Consider the following 16,092-nt stretch of genomic DNA (forward strand, 5'->3'; position numbering starts at 1 on the left):
TCTATAGCATTGAAGGGTGACTATAGTCCAAAGATTTTTAAATATATTTTACAAAGAATAAGAGGAGCTCAATACTTCCCAACTCAAACAATTTTGAAATATTTAAGGAGATGGAAAAAATCATAGATTTGATCATACACATTCATTATGTTTGTCAAATTATCACACTGTACTTATAAATATGCCAATTGTTATGTGTTAATAAAAATTCAAAACAACCTTCTAGGCGTTAGTGCACATGACTGAGGAAATGCCATATTGTATCATAGAATGTTAAGATTATAAGTTAGAAAGTGAAAAGAGTGTTTTAATATGTAAATTTATGAATAGTTACTAGGGCCAGAAAGACCCTATAGGAAGACCCAGGAAAAAAGTTCGAATTAAAAGCAGAAGTAGAGTAAGTATTGGATGAAGGGGTCCAGGGTCTCTGGTCTTCAGAATCATGCACAACATTGAGCAAGAGGTTCATGCAAAAGACCCTTAGTTGAGAGGCACCATCTTTCTAAGGACTCTCCCCAGGGCCACCTTGATGTCCCTGTTCCTGAGACTGTAGATGAAAGGGTTCAGCATGGGGGTGAGCATGGTGTAGAGCACTGAGGCCATGAGACTCATCCTAGAGGATGGTGTAGCAGCAGAACTGAGGTAGACCCCAAGGCCAGTGCCATAGAACAAGGAGACCACCAGGAGGTGAGACCCACAGGTGGAGAAGGCTTTGTACTTCCCCTTAGCTGATGAGATCCTCAGGATGGAGGAGAAAATCTGAGAATAGGAGAGGAGGATGCCACTGAGAGGGAAGACAGCTAGGACGATGGTCACAGTGTACACCACTATGTTGTTGATGAGTGTGTCAGAGCAGGCGAGCTTCAGAACCTCAGGAAGATCACAGAAAAAGTGAGGGATTTTCACATTTGTGCAAAAGGACAGCCTCAAGATGGTCAAGGTCTCTGGCAGGGAGCCCAGGACACTGACCAACCAGGACCCCAGAGCCATGAGCAGACAGAGCTGTAGGTTCATGATGGCCACATAGTGCAGGGGGTGACAGATGGCCAAGAAGCGGTCATAGGCCATCACTGTCAGGAGCAAATTGTCCTGGCATCCAAACAAAACAAAAAAATATACCTGTGAGACGCAGTCTGCAAAGGTGATCCCTTTGCTGTGAGTGTGGATGTTCCTGAGAGCCTTGGGGATGGTGGTGGAGGTGAAGCCAATGTCAGCCAGGGACAGGTTGGAGAGGAAGAAGTACATGGGCGTGTGCAGGTGGGAGTCTGAGGTGACAGCCAGGATGATGAGCAGGTTCCCCAGCACAGTGACCAGGTACATGGCCAGAAGCAGGCCAAAGAGGAGGGACTGCAGGTCAGGGTCATCTGTGAATCCCAGGAGGATGAAGTTGTCAGCTTCTGTTTGGTTTCCTCTTTCCATGTGGTTTATGAGTTTCCAGAGAAGGAGGGAGAACAGGAACTCAAAATTTGCTCCCAATAGGTGTTCTGCAGGATTACCCCCACTGTCTTTTATTTGGATCCAGGAAATTTAAGAAAGTATGCATTTAGTCTAATCATTGAAATTTTTTTTTGATAAGAAGCTGTAGTTACCATTGCAATCTGCAACAAAATAAAATAAAACAAAGGAAAACAAGCTGAAAGTTGGTGATCTCCAAAGGTGCTCTGTGGGACAACCACCTCAGCCTCATGGGAACTCCCTAGGTATGTGCATTTCCACGTCTGAATCACCTGGACCTGACGCCCTGGTGTGGAGCTGCCATCTGCACTTTAACAAGTCTCTCTGCACAGTGATGCGTTTGCTCTTTTGTGGACCACAGCTCCAGCATCTGCTGCGTCCCTCCACAGTCCTCCCTTCCCCAGCATCCTGGTGACCACAGCTCCAGCATCTGCTGCGTCCCTCCACAGTCCTCCCTTCCCCAGCATCCTGGTGACCACAGCTCCAGCATCTGCTGCGTCCCTCCACAGTCCTCCCTCCCCAGCATCCTGGTGGCTGCTCTGGTGTGTTCTGCCCAACTGTGTGGAAATGGGAAGTCCCTAACTCTAGACAGATTTAGCGACCATCAGAAGGCTCTTTGGTGCTGTCTTCCTGTAATGTCCGCACTTCACGTCCTCTGGACCTTGGGCACTCCTTGTGCTAAAAAATATGGGTAACCTCTGCTGTTATTATTTTATAGATTTCCCTTTAATTACTACTTCCTCTGTGTAATCCAACCACCATGGAATTTCTAAATATAGAAATCCTAGCGTTTCTAAATGGAAGGATGAATCTTATGCACATTTTGCATCATCTGATTCTTATCCTATTGAAATATTGCACCGGGCTGGGGCTGTAGCTCAGCAAAGGTGATCCCTTAGCTGTGAGTCTGGATGTTCCTGAAAGCCTTGGGGATGGTGGAGCATTTACCTAGCATGTGTGAGACACTGGATTCGATTCTTAGCACCACATACAATTAAATAAAATAAAGGTCCATGGACAAATAAAACAATATTTCACCATCTGGAAATGGCCTTGAAGACATGCTCACTTTGTATATTTATGTTTATATACTGTGTTATATGTTATAGTTATTTCTTATTAAGAGTGTTTTAGAGTGTGAAAGTTTTAATGTCATCAAGAACATCATGCACCTACATTATCTCTCTGCTGTTGTTTTGGTATTCTTAAAGCTTTAGATTTTTCTGTATTAAAAAGTGTATTGTTCCTAAAATGTTAAATTTTACCTTAATGGTTTGCCAAAAATTTATCCACATTCTTCAAATATTATTCTTCAAATAATAATAATTTATGACAACTATTTCTTTTCTAGATCTTATGTTATTGGCTCTAAATTCCAAAAACTTGTTATAATTTGTGGGGTGATTTAGGATTTCTGTTATTCTTTCTTTCCTTTTAGGGGATAACCCTGAAAATGATGGTAAAGTGATGTTCCCTGTCATATTAACATTTTTCATATTGAATATATAAATGTAAAAATCAGTATCATTTTTAAAATTTCTGGGTGCTTAGGAGAGGGGATTTGTAAAGATACAAGTAAGTGTTTAATGACTATTTAACTTTTTAGAAAACACAATGTTAAATCCATATCCAAATTATCAAATAACTTTTTTTTGTTTGTTTTTAACTCCGAAGACATCTTAAACATTAGACGTGGAACAAGAGACTACACCAAATATCTGAGGACAACATAAATGTCTCATCTGAACTTATCCCTGGAGACATCTAACCTTTGTAGAGTTACTTTCTAAACATGAGGTCTATTGTAGACATAAGGGAAGTAAAGACCAGTAATTGCGTCTATAAATTAAAAATTGTGAATGAGAAAATATGTTGCAAGAATAATTTGTGGAACTGACAAAAGTTAATATCCTTGATCTGTAAGGCCTTAATTATAAGTCATGGAAAATGTCGTGCTTTTGCTGGGAAAAGGCCAGACAGTATTATAGATGTGTAAAGGAAAATGTAAAAGGGGTAATAAGTGTTTGAAATGTTTGATGAAGGAGAACGAAGGTACTCGTGGTGGTTCCAGGAAAAGGACTCTTGACAGATAGTGGAAAGGAGAGAAGTGGACCCACGCTGGGAGGGAGAGAAGCAGAGAGACAGGAGCTGAGCACACAGACTGCTCTAAGTGGGGGCCCTCCTCACTGCATTGTCCCCACTTGGGCCACCAAGTCTCCTTCTGTGAGCCCTGTGCTGCCTCCTACCTGCTCCCACACCAGCAGTCCCGGGAGGTGGTGAGCTCCTGCTCTTCCTTCTCTGGATGATGAGGGTCAGCTCAGCTCTGTTGAAGGCCAGGAGGTGGCGAAGGCATGACAGCTCTTCAAGGTACAAGTGAAGCCTCTCATTCCTGGCAGAGCTGAGCTGTGGGTGAGAGGATCACAGGGCATATTTACTATTTCCAAGGCCTGGGAGGTGTAATTCTCCCAGGCCCTGGAAATAGTAATTTAACATTAAATTAATTGTTACATTGTTACTCTATTCTCTGAGCAATTGAGTTTCCATGAGTGAGAAAACCAAACTAGAAAGATAATTTTCCATGCAGCCAGTTTTGCATCCCTGGGACAATACCTTCCTTACCCCTGGGGCCCTTGGCTCATAGTGTTGCTTTCTCCCTGGACTTGATCTCAGCAGATCCTTGTCTTTTCCCAGGAGCACCTCCTTAATAAGTAATTTGGAGTGTGTCAATCACAGACCAGAGCAGACACTGTTTCCAAGCCCACACACACCTGTCCTAGCCCCCCCTCCCCCACTGTCACAACTTCTGTCCTCACTACCAAAGGTGCAGTGTGAACAGGGTTCCAGGTGTGTGGTTAGAGAAGTATAAAGAGAGCAGCTTGTGCAGGTGGGGGTCTGCATGAATCCACAGCTTTCTTAGCAGGCTCACAACAAGTCCCTTGTGTGGTCCTCAGTATTCCAAGCCAGAGAGTCAGGACCATCTCTAACAATTTCCAGGGCACTGCCTTTTACAGACCATGGAAAATTCACAATTGGAAGAGTAGGATACCAAGCATTTCTTTCACGTCCTTGTGCTGAGCATGAAGGAGTAGCCAACAGGTGAGGCCGTCAGAAGGTGCAACCTACTGGGGGCTCCCAAAGCCCAGGTGTTCAAGAGTTGAAGCACTTGCCTGGTCCATGCTGTACCCCTGGGTTCACTGCCCATTCTCTTCCCCTCAGGAGGGTCCGTTCCTCACTCACATAGGACATGTAGGCATCAGTCTCTACAAAGGTGCATTACAGGAAACAGCCCCGTGAAATCCTTCTTTAGAGCCAAAGAAAGAACATTACTGAGGATAAGGTGCAGTGATTTCTGTTTGAGATCCACGTAGCTGAGTGTTTTCATGGTCTACAGACCAGGAAGGACTGGTATGTGCTTATTTTAACCATGTCTTTTCTCTTCTTATTAATACACTTCACTTCCCTCTTCTGGCTGTTGTAGATCATAGCACCAGGTCTGTGGCTTCATTTTAACCTTTGGGCAAGGATACACATTCCATTATTTCCATGTGTAAAATTATCTTGGGGAAAACAAGTAGGAGAAGAATCAGAAAAGAAGGCTGAATGTCTTGGTAGACTCCCACAGGCTCCTGGGACTCTGATCTATACTGTAAGTGACACTGTTTTTTTTTAAATTGATTTTTTAAAAAATAAATGACAGCAGAATGCATTACAATTTTATTACACATATTCAGCACATTCATATCTCTGGTTGTATATAAAGTATGGTGACACCAATTCAGGTCTTTTTACATGTACCTTGGATAATGATGTCTATCACATTTTTGAATGCAATCATTTAAAAAATTTGTTCTTTTTAGATATATAAGACAGTAGAGTGTGCTTTGACATATTATACATACACAGAGTACAACCCATTCCAATTAGTATCCCATTCTTGTGGTTGTACATAATGTGGCGTTTCACTGGTCATGTATTCATACATGAAGAAAGGAAAGTTATGTCTGATTTATTCTACTGTCTTTCCCAATCCCATCGACATCCCTTCCCTTCATTACCCTTTGTCTAATCCAATTTCTATTCTTCCCTTCCAACTCTTCCTTGTTGTGGGTTTGCATTCATGTACCAGAGAGAACATTCTGCCTTTGGTTTTCTGGGATTGGCTTATTTCACTTGGCATGAGAGTCTCCAGTTCCATTCATTTACCTGAAAGTTATAATTTTATTCTTTTTTATGTTTGAGTAATATTCTATTGTGCATATATACCACATTTTCTTTATCCTGAATGTAATAATTGAACAGACTTTTCTATTTTGAAGATCGTTCAGGAATGACATCATCAGGATGGTGGAGGAGATACCAGCTTCATCATCCCACATAAAACCAGGTTGAGACAACTATCTACACACCATAAAATTCCAGGGAGCATCTGCAACAATGCAGTGGAGGAAAAAGAAAAGAATAATATTCACATAGAAGGGATTGCTGGTGATATTGGCCTGCTTAAGATGCCAAGAGATGCTAGGAACAAAGAAAAGCAGAAGCTACTGGTACCAGCCTTGGTAGGAACCATGGTGATTGCTAGCGGCCTGCTCCACAGAGGGCACCGGCACCATTTACCTCTGATGTCACTCCTACTGGGGAATCTTAGAATGGGTGATGTGGCTGCATCTCTCTCTTTCCCCGACCCCCAAGACTTGCCTGCTGTCCAGCCAGTTTGAGAGAGGAGCTGTGCCCTCTCTCATCCTGCCAGACCCTGCACTCCCAAGCTGCAGCTGCCTTTCAGGGGTTCTGCCCTGTTCCTCAACTGGGCCTGACCACATTTCAGACACTAGAGCCAGCTACACTTCAGACAGTGGATTGGTATCCAGAATATATACAGAATTTAATAAACAAACAAACAAACAAAAACCAAATAAACCAATCAAGAAATGGGCAAATGATCTAAACAGACATTTCTCAGAAGAAGAAATATAAATCGCCAATGAATATATGAATAAATGTTAAACATTATCAGCAATCAGGGAAATGCAAATCAAAACTACATGAAGATTTCATCTCACTCCAGTCAGAATGGCAATGACCAGGAATAGAAGTAACAAAAAATGGCTGGTGATGTTGGGCATGGGGGTACACAGCTGTAATCCCAGTCACCCGAGAGGCTCACAAGTTCAATGCTAGCCTCAAAAAAAAAAATCTAGGGATGTGGCTCAGTGGTAGATCACCCCTAGGTTCAGTCTCCAGTACCAAAAATAAAAAAAAGAAAGAAAGAAAAAGAAAGAAAGAAAGAAATTGCTAACAAAGATGTGGGGAAAAGGTACACTCATGCATTGTTAAATTGATAGTGGAACTGCAAATTACTGCAACCACTTAATCACTTTGGAAAGCAGTATGGAGATTCCTCAAAAGAGTAGGACTGGAACCACCAAATGGCTAGCTATCTCACTGCTTAGTATTTATCCATAAGAACTCAAGTCAGCAGACTATAGTGCTACAGACATGTTGATATTTATAACAGTGTAATTCACAATAGCCAAGTTATGGAACCAGCCTAGGTGCTGGTCAACAGACAACCTCTATTCCTCCCTCCCCTCTTATTGTGTGTTAGCGTCCTCATATCAGAGAGAACATTTGGCCCTTGGTCTTTTGGAATTGGCTTATTTCATGTAGCATGATAATCTCCAGCTTCATCCATTTACCAGCGAAAGTCATAAATTCTTTCTTTTTTTTTTATGGCTGACTAACATTCCATTGTGTATATGTACCACATTTTCTTTATCCATTCATCTGTTGAAGGACACCTAGGTTGGTCCCATAGTTTGGCTATTGTGAGTTGGGCTATAAACATTGATGTGCCTGTGTCACTGTAGTATGCTGATTTTAAGTCCTTTGGGTATAGACTGAGGAGTGGGATAGCTGGGTCATGGTTTTTGGTACAACCACTCTAGAAAGCAGTATGGACATTCCAAGTTTTCTGAGGAATGTCCATACTGCTTTCCAGAGGGGTTGGACCAATTTGCAGTCCCACCAGCTGTGTATGAGTGTGCCTTTTCACTCACAGCAGGGAGAAGTTTTCACTTCTACAGAAAACACACTCTGAGCCATCCTGTCCAGGTGAGTCTGAGAGCCCGACAAACATTTGAGGAGAGGACCTGTGGCAAGGGAGGCTGAGACTGTTCACCTACGGTCAGCTGAGAGCTGAACAGCTTAACCCAGATCTGGGGGACAGTTGTGGTCCTTTGCTTTGTTGCTTAATTCATTAACACATTTACTAGTGATGCTGAAAAAGGAAGTCAACGTTGAACTCAACAAGGCAGGGGTCATTGTTAGCAATGAAATAATGGTAATAGGTGCTCAATTGTATGAGGGCTTGGGAGACATAATGAGCTTCCAGCAGAAGTAGAACTTTCAGAATACCAGAAATTCTGAAATTAAGGGGAGTAGAGAAATAGAGTATTAGATATGGAGGAATATACAGACATGTGAGATCCTATTTTCTAAATTTTAAAGACAGGGTATATTTGACCATGTTTCCATATTGACAAGAAAGTTCCAGACCAAGAGAATATTTGGAAATACTACCTTATGATACCAGTTCATAAGACATAGATTTCATTGTATCTTCTCTCACACTGGGTATTCACATAAAAGATTTTATTAATTATTAGGTGAAAAAGGATGTGCTAGAGAGCTCTACTTTGCAATTACTTCATGCATGACCTGTGAGGTTGAAAACATGTGTGGGCTTGATAGCCATTGAATTTCTCTCTTGCAAATTGTCTGCAATCTTTTACTTTTTTTTGCATTGGGGTTAGAGTGTTTTGATTCCTATGAAACATTATTGCACTCTTTCATAGAAAAATTAGCACTTTTCACCCCCTTTGATGCTGTTGCTTAGTTCCAGTATGCATCTATATGTAGAAATGTTTGTATAAGGAAATGTGTGAAAATTTCTAAAATTTGTATCATCAAGCAATAAACACCTACATTAAAAAAGGAAAGGTCTCAAATCACCATTTCAAGAAACTGGAAGAACAGACTAAAAATTGAAAGACACTATGATGAATGAAATAAGTCAGATCCAGAAAGAGAAATAAATACTCCATGATTTCTCTCCTATGTGGAATCTAAAAACAAAGTTGAATACACAGAAACAGAGCAGTTTCACATGTAATAAAACTTCTTTTGGAGACCCAATATTCTTTCTGCTTCAAAGTCTTTTGCAAAAGTATATTAGCTAAAGTCACCTAAGGCCCTTTATAAAAACAATTGAAAACAAAATCTGTGACATCCTTGAGAGCAAGGAATGCAATTTTCTTTCAAAATGACATGCAAAGATGACTCATGGTGGAGAAGAGCTAAGACCATCCACACTTCAGATTTTTTCCATTTTGGGTGCTGGGGTTGGAATCCAGGGACTTGCACATGCTAGGCTAATGCTCTACCACTGAGCTGCAGCCTGATGCTAACACAGGATCCTAGGCTTGCTCCTCAGAGTGGCCTATGGACCTGGTCCTCTAATCCTAATACCACCAGGGATGTCATTAGGATGCTGAGCCTCTGGATGTATAGCAGAACTATGGCCTCAGAATTCACATTTGAACTTGAATACTTGGCAGTTCTTATACATGGAGAAATTGATCTAAAACATATTTTTTTCACTGTTGACATCTGGGGGCAGAATGATTATTTGTGTTGGGACTCGTCCTGTACATTGTGATGGTCAGTACCACCCTTCAGACATTGCCAAATATCCCCAGGTGAAAAATATCTTTAGCTGGGAAAAATAGTTTGAAAACTAGAACCATTGTTCCATAATTCCAATCCAAGAATTATAGGGCAGCATCAAAAGACCATATCTAAGAGTTTTTGGGATAGAGGAAGGCACAGAGTTTCAAACCAAAGGAATGCACAATCTCTTCAAGGAGACAATATCGGAAAATTTCCCAAACATGAAAAATGAATTGGGAAAATCAAATACAAGAGGTTTATAGGACACCAAATGTACAAAATTACTACAGATCTTCACCAAGGCACATTATAATGAAAATGCCTAGCATACAGAATAAGGATAGAATCTTAAAGGCTGAAAGGGAGAGAAATCAGATCACATATAGAGGGAGATCAATTTGTATCTCAGCAGATTTTTCCACCTAGACCCTCAAAGCCAGAGGATCATGGAACAACGTATACCAAGCTCTGAAAGAAAATAGATGCCAACCAAGAATCTTATATCCAGCAAAATTAAGCTTTAGATTTGATGAAGAAATAAAAACCCTCCACGATAAACAAAAGTTAAAAGAATTTACAACTTGAAAGCCTGCACTAAGAACATCCTTGGTAAAATATTCCATGAAGAGGAAATGAAAACCACAATGAAAAGCAGCAGAGGGAGGTATTACATTAAAGAAAAAAAACTAATCAGGGGAGAAACCAAGTCAAATACCAAAAATAAACAAAAATGACTGGGAATACAAATCATGACTCCATAATAACCCTGAATGTTAATGGCCTAAACTCACCAATCCAAAGACATAGACTGGCAGATTGGATTAAAAAAAGACCCAACAATATGCTGCCTCCAAGAGACTCATCTCCTAGGAAAAGATATCCACAGACTGAAGGTGAAAGGTTGAGAAAAAACATACCACTCACATAGACTGTGGAATCAAGATGCCCATCAGTTGATGAATGGATAAAAAATGTGGTATATATACACAATGGAATACTATTCAGCATTAAACAAGAGCAAAATCTGGGCTGGGGCTGTAGTTCAGTGGCAGAGGGCTTGCCTAGCATGCATGAGACACTGGGTTCGATCCTTAGCACCACATAAACAAATAAAAAAATAGATAAAGGCATTCTGTCCATCTACAACTACAAAAAAAATTAAAAAATAGAATAAAATCATTGCATTTGTAGGTAAATGGATGGAGTTGGAGAATATAATGCTAAGTGAAGTTAATCAATCCCTAAAAATCAAATGCCGAATGTTTTCTCTGATATAAGGATGTTGATTCATAATGGGGTTGGTGGGGAGCATGGGAGGGTTAGACAAACTCTAGATAGAGTAAAGGGGAGGGAGGGGAAGGGAGGGCACATGTGGGTAGGAAAGGTGGTGGAATGAGATGGTCATCATTACCCTAAGTACATGTATGAAGACACAAAGGCTGTGACTGTGCTTTGTATACAACCAGAGATATAAAAAAATGTGCTCTATATGTATAATATGAATTGTAATGCATTCTGCTGTCATATATAACAAATTAGAATAAAAATAGGGGATGACAAATTTTAGGGGTACCCACTACAGATACTGCTCTCAAGACCCATGAGATCCAATCAAGGTGAGCTCAATCTTTTGCGAGGAAGCTGGATCTCTGTAAGGCAGGTGGGTCCATGAAGAAAGAAAATCTAGGTTCACTGGACTAAAAATGGGTCTTCTGGGAACAGAGAATCAGCAGGAAGAATTTCCTGTCTTTCCAGGCCAGTGTCCCTTGGGGGAATAAGAGGGAAATGAGCTAATGAGCAGATATAGGGAGCTGTGGCTCTCTGCTCTGATGTGGTCCCTCAGTGCACAGCCCTGTGCTGGACAGGACGTGGAGGTGTCTTTGAGGTCTTTAGTATGCCCAGGAACCCAGCACTTGACTCCTTCCTGCTGTGTGTTCTGGGCACAGAGCTTCAGTTACCATCAAGCCCACCCAGGCAGGACCTTGAACTTCCACAGGGAGACCTTCCTCCCAGAGCTGGTCTCCAGGTGAGTCTGAGAGCTCAGTGGACACTGCAGGAGAGCAGCAGAGAGAATGAAACCCATGAGGTCAGGGGAGAGCCAGGCTGTGCTAGCCCAGAGCAGGGGTGCTGTGGCCACTTTTGCTGTCCTGATGATTTTGTCATAATTTTGCATAACTCCTCATTTAATGCTTATATGAGAAGTGAACATTGGGCTGATTAATGTAGTTCATTTTCACTATGAAATGGTGCTAACATAGGCTGAAGAGATGGGAGGGAGTCGTCCAGTGCTCCCAGAGAAAGAACAGAGGTCCAAGGATCTTTGAAATGAAGGGGAGGAGAGATGATAGGGATTAACTATGGAGGGACATGAAGTGAAGTTAGAACTCTATTGTGTTTGTGTTTAGGATGAGATAAAGTTGACACACTTGATGTATTGCTGACAAAAATCCTGAGCTTGCAAATATTATCTTGCAGAAAAAGTTCAGGAGAACAGGAGTTCAAATATTTTTTAAAGTATTATTTCTGTCCTGGAGCATTCACATTAAAGAACATGATTTCATAGGTCAATAGAGAGATGCCTACTGTCTTTACTTTGAAGAGATTTGAATACCTGTGAGGCTGAATGTATCTGTGGTTTGGTAGCCAGTTACTGCTGTATGGCCAAGTGTCTAAGCAAATCTTGCCCTAGTATGTGGAGGTGGAAGAATTAGCCCCCTCCCACCGCCTTTTGCAATATTCTTGCAAAGTATTGAAGATTTTTTTTTCTTTCACAAACTGCCTGTTTCCCATTTAGTTGTTTCATGCATGTAGAGGGATATTTGTGGGGAACGTGTAAGGATTTGTGAATTTTGTGTGCCAAATCTATCAATCATATTATGTATGTGCATTTCTTTTTTTCCTGAAAAAGTTGAGGTATTAATTTAATATTCTTTACTTGTGGATCCTTTCTTTAAATAAGAAAGATCATGAAGGTTCTTGTGCATATTACGGCTAATATTTTCAATTTGTTTTCACATCTCTGTTATTGCTTATTGTGTTTTGGCTTTTTCTGATTAGAAAGCTTTCTTAGGCAAAACTTTCAGCCCTCATTGGGAAGGCATTCATGCTTCTTTCCCATATGATTAAAGCTCATTCCTTGTTAGGAAGGGTATCCAGCGCGCGTGCACACACACACACACACACACACACACTCACACACACCCATATATATTTTGGTACTGGGAATTGAACTCAGAGGCACTCGACCACTGAGCCACATCCCCAGCCCTATTTTGTATTTTATTTAGAGACAGGATCTCACTGAGTTGCTTAGTGCCTGCTGTTGCTGAGGCTGGCTTTGAACTCAACGATTCTCCTGTTTCAGCCTCCCAGGCAACTGGGATTACAGGCGTGTGCTACTGTGGCTGGCTGAGTACATATTTTTATATGAGGCAAATTAAAACTTTAGATACTGTTACCTTCATGGATTTCAGAATACTGTTATTTCCAAGTCTATGGCAATTTAATCTTGAATTAGTAACCCAGGTTGATATCATTAAGTAATTCCTATAGTATGTCTTTTCATCAAGATGTTTTATATTTTCCTTCAATTTTATTTCAATCAGTGCATGCTGCATACGTGTATTGAAATATGACACTGGACCATGTTAACAGTGTCATAAGTTCAGGCTAATAAATTGGAGACTATTTTTAAAAAAATCATCAAGTGTAGAATGATGGTCACAGAAATCAGGAAGAGTAGGATGAGGGGGAGAGAGGAAGGTTGCACAGTGGGCACCTGTACACAGATACAGGAGGAATAAGTCCTGGGGATGTATGAAGCAGGAGGGGGATCACAGGTCAAAACAAGGTATCTTTATGTCCATGATCTTTATCATTAAATCATAAAATTACTTACAAAAGGCTAGGTGAGTTTTTGATTGTATATTTTCATAAAGAATTAGAAGAAAGGATTTTAAAGTTTCTTAACACAAAAAAATTGATAAATGTTTAAGGAAAGGGAAATTATCATTACCTGGTTTGAGAATCGCCTGTGTGTACACGTATTTAATTATCACACTCCTCCAGTCACCTGTACATCTGTTATGTGTCAATAAAAAAATAACTGTCCTGAGAATGTTCTTCAGTGGTAGAGCGATGGCCTCGCATGTGCAACGACCTGGGTTTGGTCCCCAGCACTGCAAAAGAAGACAAAATGCCGAAACAGAATAATAAATAATAAATAATAAAAAATAATCGATGTGATGTAGTAAATAAAATAAAAAATAAAACCCACAAACTCATTACTTTAAAGAAAAAAACTGCTACTTTTACACTAATCTAATCAATGCTGTCCTTTTGCATTGCATCAGTTCTCAGTTTATTTAACACATTTTCTCTTTCTATTAGGCCTGCCTACACTCACATACACCTTTAATACAAATGTCTGAATGAGATCCTGCGCCCATCATCAATGCTTTGGGTATTTAGTGTGGAATGCTTTCTAAATTATCCCTCTTTCCCTCCTCACTCAATCATTCCTATCAGCTTCCTGCAAATCATCCAACATCATGCAAGTCAGACATTTCAAAGGATGGGCCATCTTGCACAATGAGGCTGTGCTACTCATATTTTTTGATGGACTTTCATAGTCTTTCTCATTAATTTGCTATTATACCAATGCTGCAAAAATATCTTGCTATTGTTAAGTTCAAACAGTGCTTCTCAACCAGGAGTGTTACTTGTCCCCTGGGGGACACTGGGCAAGGAGTGGAGACATTTTTGGTTGTCATACAGGGGAGGGGTCATGAGAGGTCAGGGACGCTGCTCATCATCCCACAGTGCACAGGACAGCCCCCACCTCAAAGAATCACTTGTCCCAGGATGTCAATATTGGAGAGATGGAGAGACCTTGAGTTAAAGATACTTGCACTTTTACTATTTATGGCTGTCTTCAGATTGTTCCCAATACCTGGCATAAGGCACATTGCTGCCACCAAATTAGGGTTCCCCTTTTCTTCTGTTTAAAAATCCCAACCCCCATCAGTGGTACAGATCTTCTGTGGCTGGAGGATGTGAAAAAAAATAATTCTTGTTTTCTTGAACTTCTACTGACTTTTGGCAAATATTTGTATATTTCATCAACATTTTGATTTCCCTATTATTGTTACCAGACCATTTTCTACCAGTGTCAATATTTTGACTGATTTTTACAAACTATTGTTTCTTCCTTGACTTTTGGGATGATATATGTGATCATAAAAATGTATATTTTATTTAGTGTCCTATGTTGGTCTTACTCCTGAGTTTCTTGCCTTAATGATTTTGCTCACTGGAGATTTTACATATAATTTTAGATGTTTAGTTAAAATGAATTTCATATTTTTTGCACTGAGCTCTTTAACTTCTCTGATTATTGTTAACATTTATGAGGGAGATGTCCAACATCATTTTCTTCCATTCAGCCATTTATCTAAACTTTTATTCCACAATCTAACATTTCTCACTAACTTTGTCATAGATGCAATGTCCACATACACTCAGACTCAATCCTGATTCATTTCCCAAGTGGTAACTGAGCATTCAGTACCTGCCAGAGTATCACAGGAGCATTGTAGGCCATATTCTTAGATGTCAGAGACTTTGTCCGTGTAACTATGAACCCACCTTTAAATCCTTAACGTTTTGCTGTTCTCTGTCTGGTGTCAGTTAATTGTTACTCTTTATTCTTCTGCAGTGCAGAGGATCCAGCCCAGGGCCCCTCCCCATGTGAGGCAGGTTTTCCACCACGGAACTTTACCCCCAACCCCTGGTTTAGTTCATTTTGGGGGCTCCATTCAATTTTGCTTGACACAGTTCTTTGGAAACAACCCTGGTGAGTCTGGCTTCATCCTCCTTGTATTTATACTCAGTCTCTCACTTTCTTACACTTGTTTGTGTCACCGAATCTAACTTTTCAAACCTTTCTGAAAATGGAAAGGTCACCAAGGTCTCTGATTTGCATCTTGAATATCAGGAACATAGATTGATGATGACAGTACACACATGTCACGGCACAGTGCCCTCGGCATTGCACTAGGACATATCAGGGTGGAATTGTCACCACATTTTCAGGTTGGACAAGGAGCAGAACCAGGGCTGGAGGTACCTATAGGATTTAAAAAAAAAAGTAGAAAGAGAGATTAAATCCTAAACCCAAGAGCAACCAAGAAAAGATACCACATGAGCAAAGCAAGAAAGGGGCCCAGCTCGCCCATTTGGGCCATTTCCAAACCAATCAGTCAAATAGGGGACACGTGCAGGAAAACCAGATTCTTCAGTTCCACGCATACTATGGTGAACTTGTGGTCCCTTGCCTGTGTCCTTTGAGGGATTGTTAACTTTTTACCTTTGGTCATTTTTGTTGTGGGGTCATATTTCTATAAGGTATGGAACCCATAAATACATCACTACTTTTGACGTTGGATATTTATTTCTCTTTTCTTATTTTTGCAGGACCTGCAGGGGGTGAGCCCTGGGCTGGAGCCAGAATCTAGGAGCATGTTCTTCCTTTCAGTCTCTCAGGGGCCTTCTGAGGTCATTGCCTTGTTCCCCAGCCACCAATGCCCACTTCATTTCTCTATTCTTCTCTGTATTTGTTTGTCTCTCTCTCTCTCTCTCCCACTCACTCCCTCATGTTCTTAAAATGCAGAACGTAATGTAGCAAACTGTAACAGTATTTTCTCCATCTTTACTTCTCAACAGGAGGTTTATGGGAAAGAAGTCCTGGCTGCCATTTCTGCATCAGAGAAAAGTTAATCTGATCTGGCCAGCTTGCACTGTATACACTAGGAGCCTAACAGTGTGGTGAGGTCAGAGGCCACAGCGGTGACGTGGTGTGTGTGTGTGTGTGTGTGTGTGTGCGCGCGCGCGTGTGCGTGCACCATCCTC

The 16,092-nt window shown here is 40.9% G+C and overlaps 1 protein-coding gene across 1 annotated transcript; it reads right to left on the bottom strand.

The window, feature by feature from the left end:
• Positions 1 to 480: 480 nt before the first annotated feature.
• On the bottom strand, positions 481 to 1,419 carry LOC143399972 (olfactory receptor 7C2-like). The gene has a single exon (XM_076857204.2). The coding sequence runs from the start codon at positions 1,417 to 1,419 to the stop codon at positions 481 to 483; it is 939 nt and encodes a 312-aa protein (XP_076713319.2).
• Between the last annotated feature and the right edge of the window lie 14,673 nt (positions 1,420 to 16,092).

Source organism: Callospermophilus lateralis, chromosome 1 (assembly GCF_048772815.1).
Source record: "Callospermophilus lateralis isolate mCalLat2 chromosome 1, mCalLat2.hap1, whole genome shotgun sequence".
Classification (NCBI taxonomy): Eukaryota; Metazoa; Chordata; class Mammalia; order Rodentia; family Sciuridae; genus Callospermophilus; species Callospermophilus lateralis.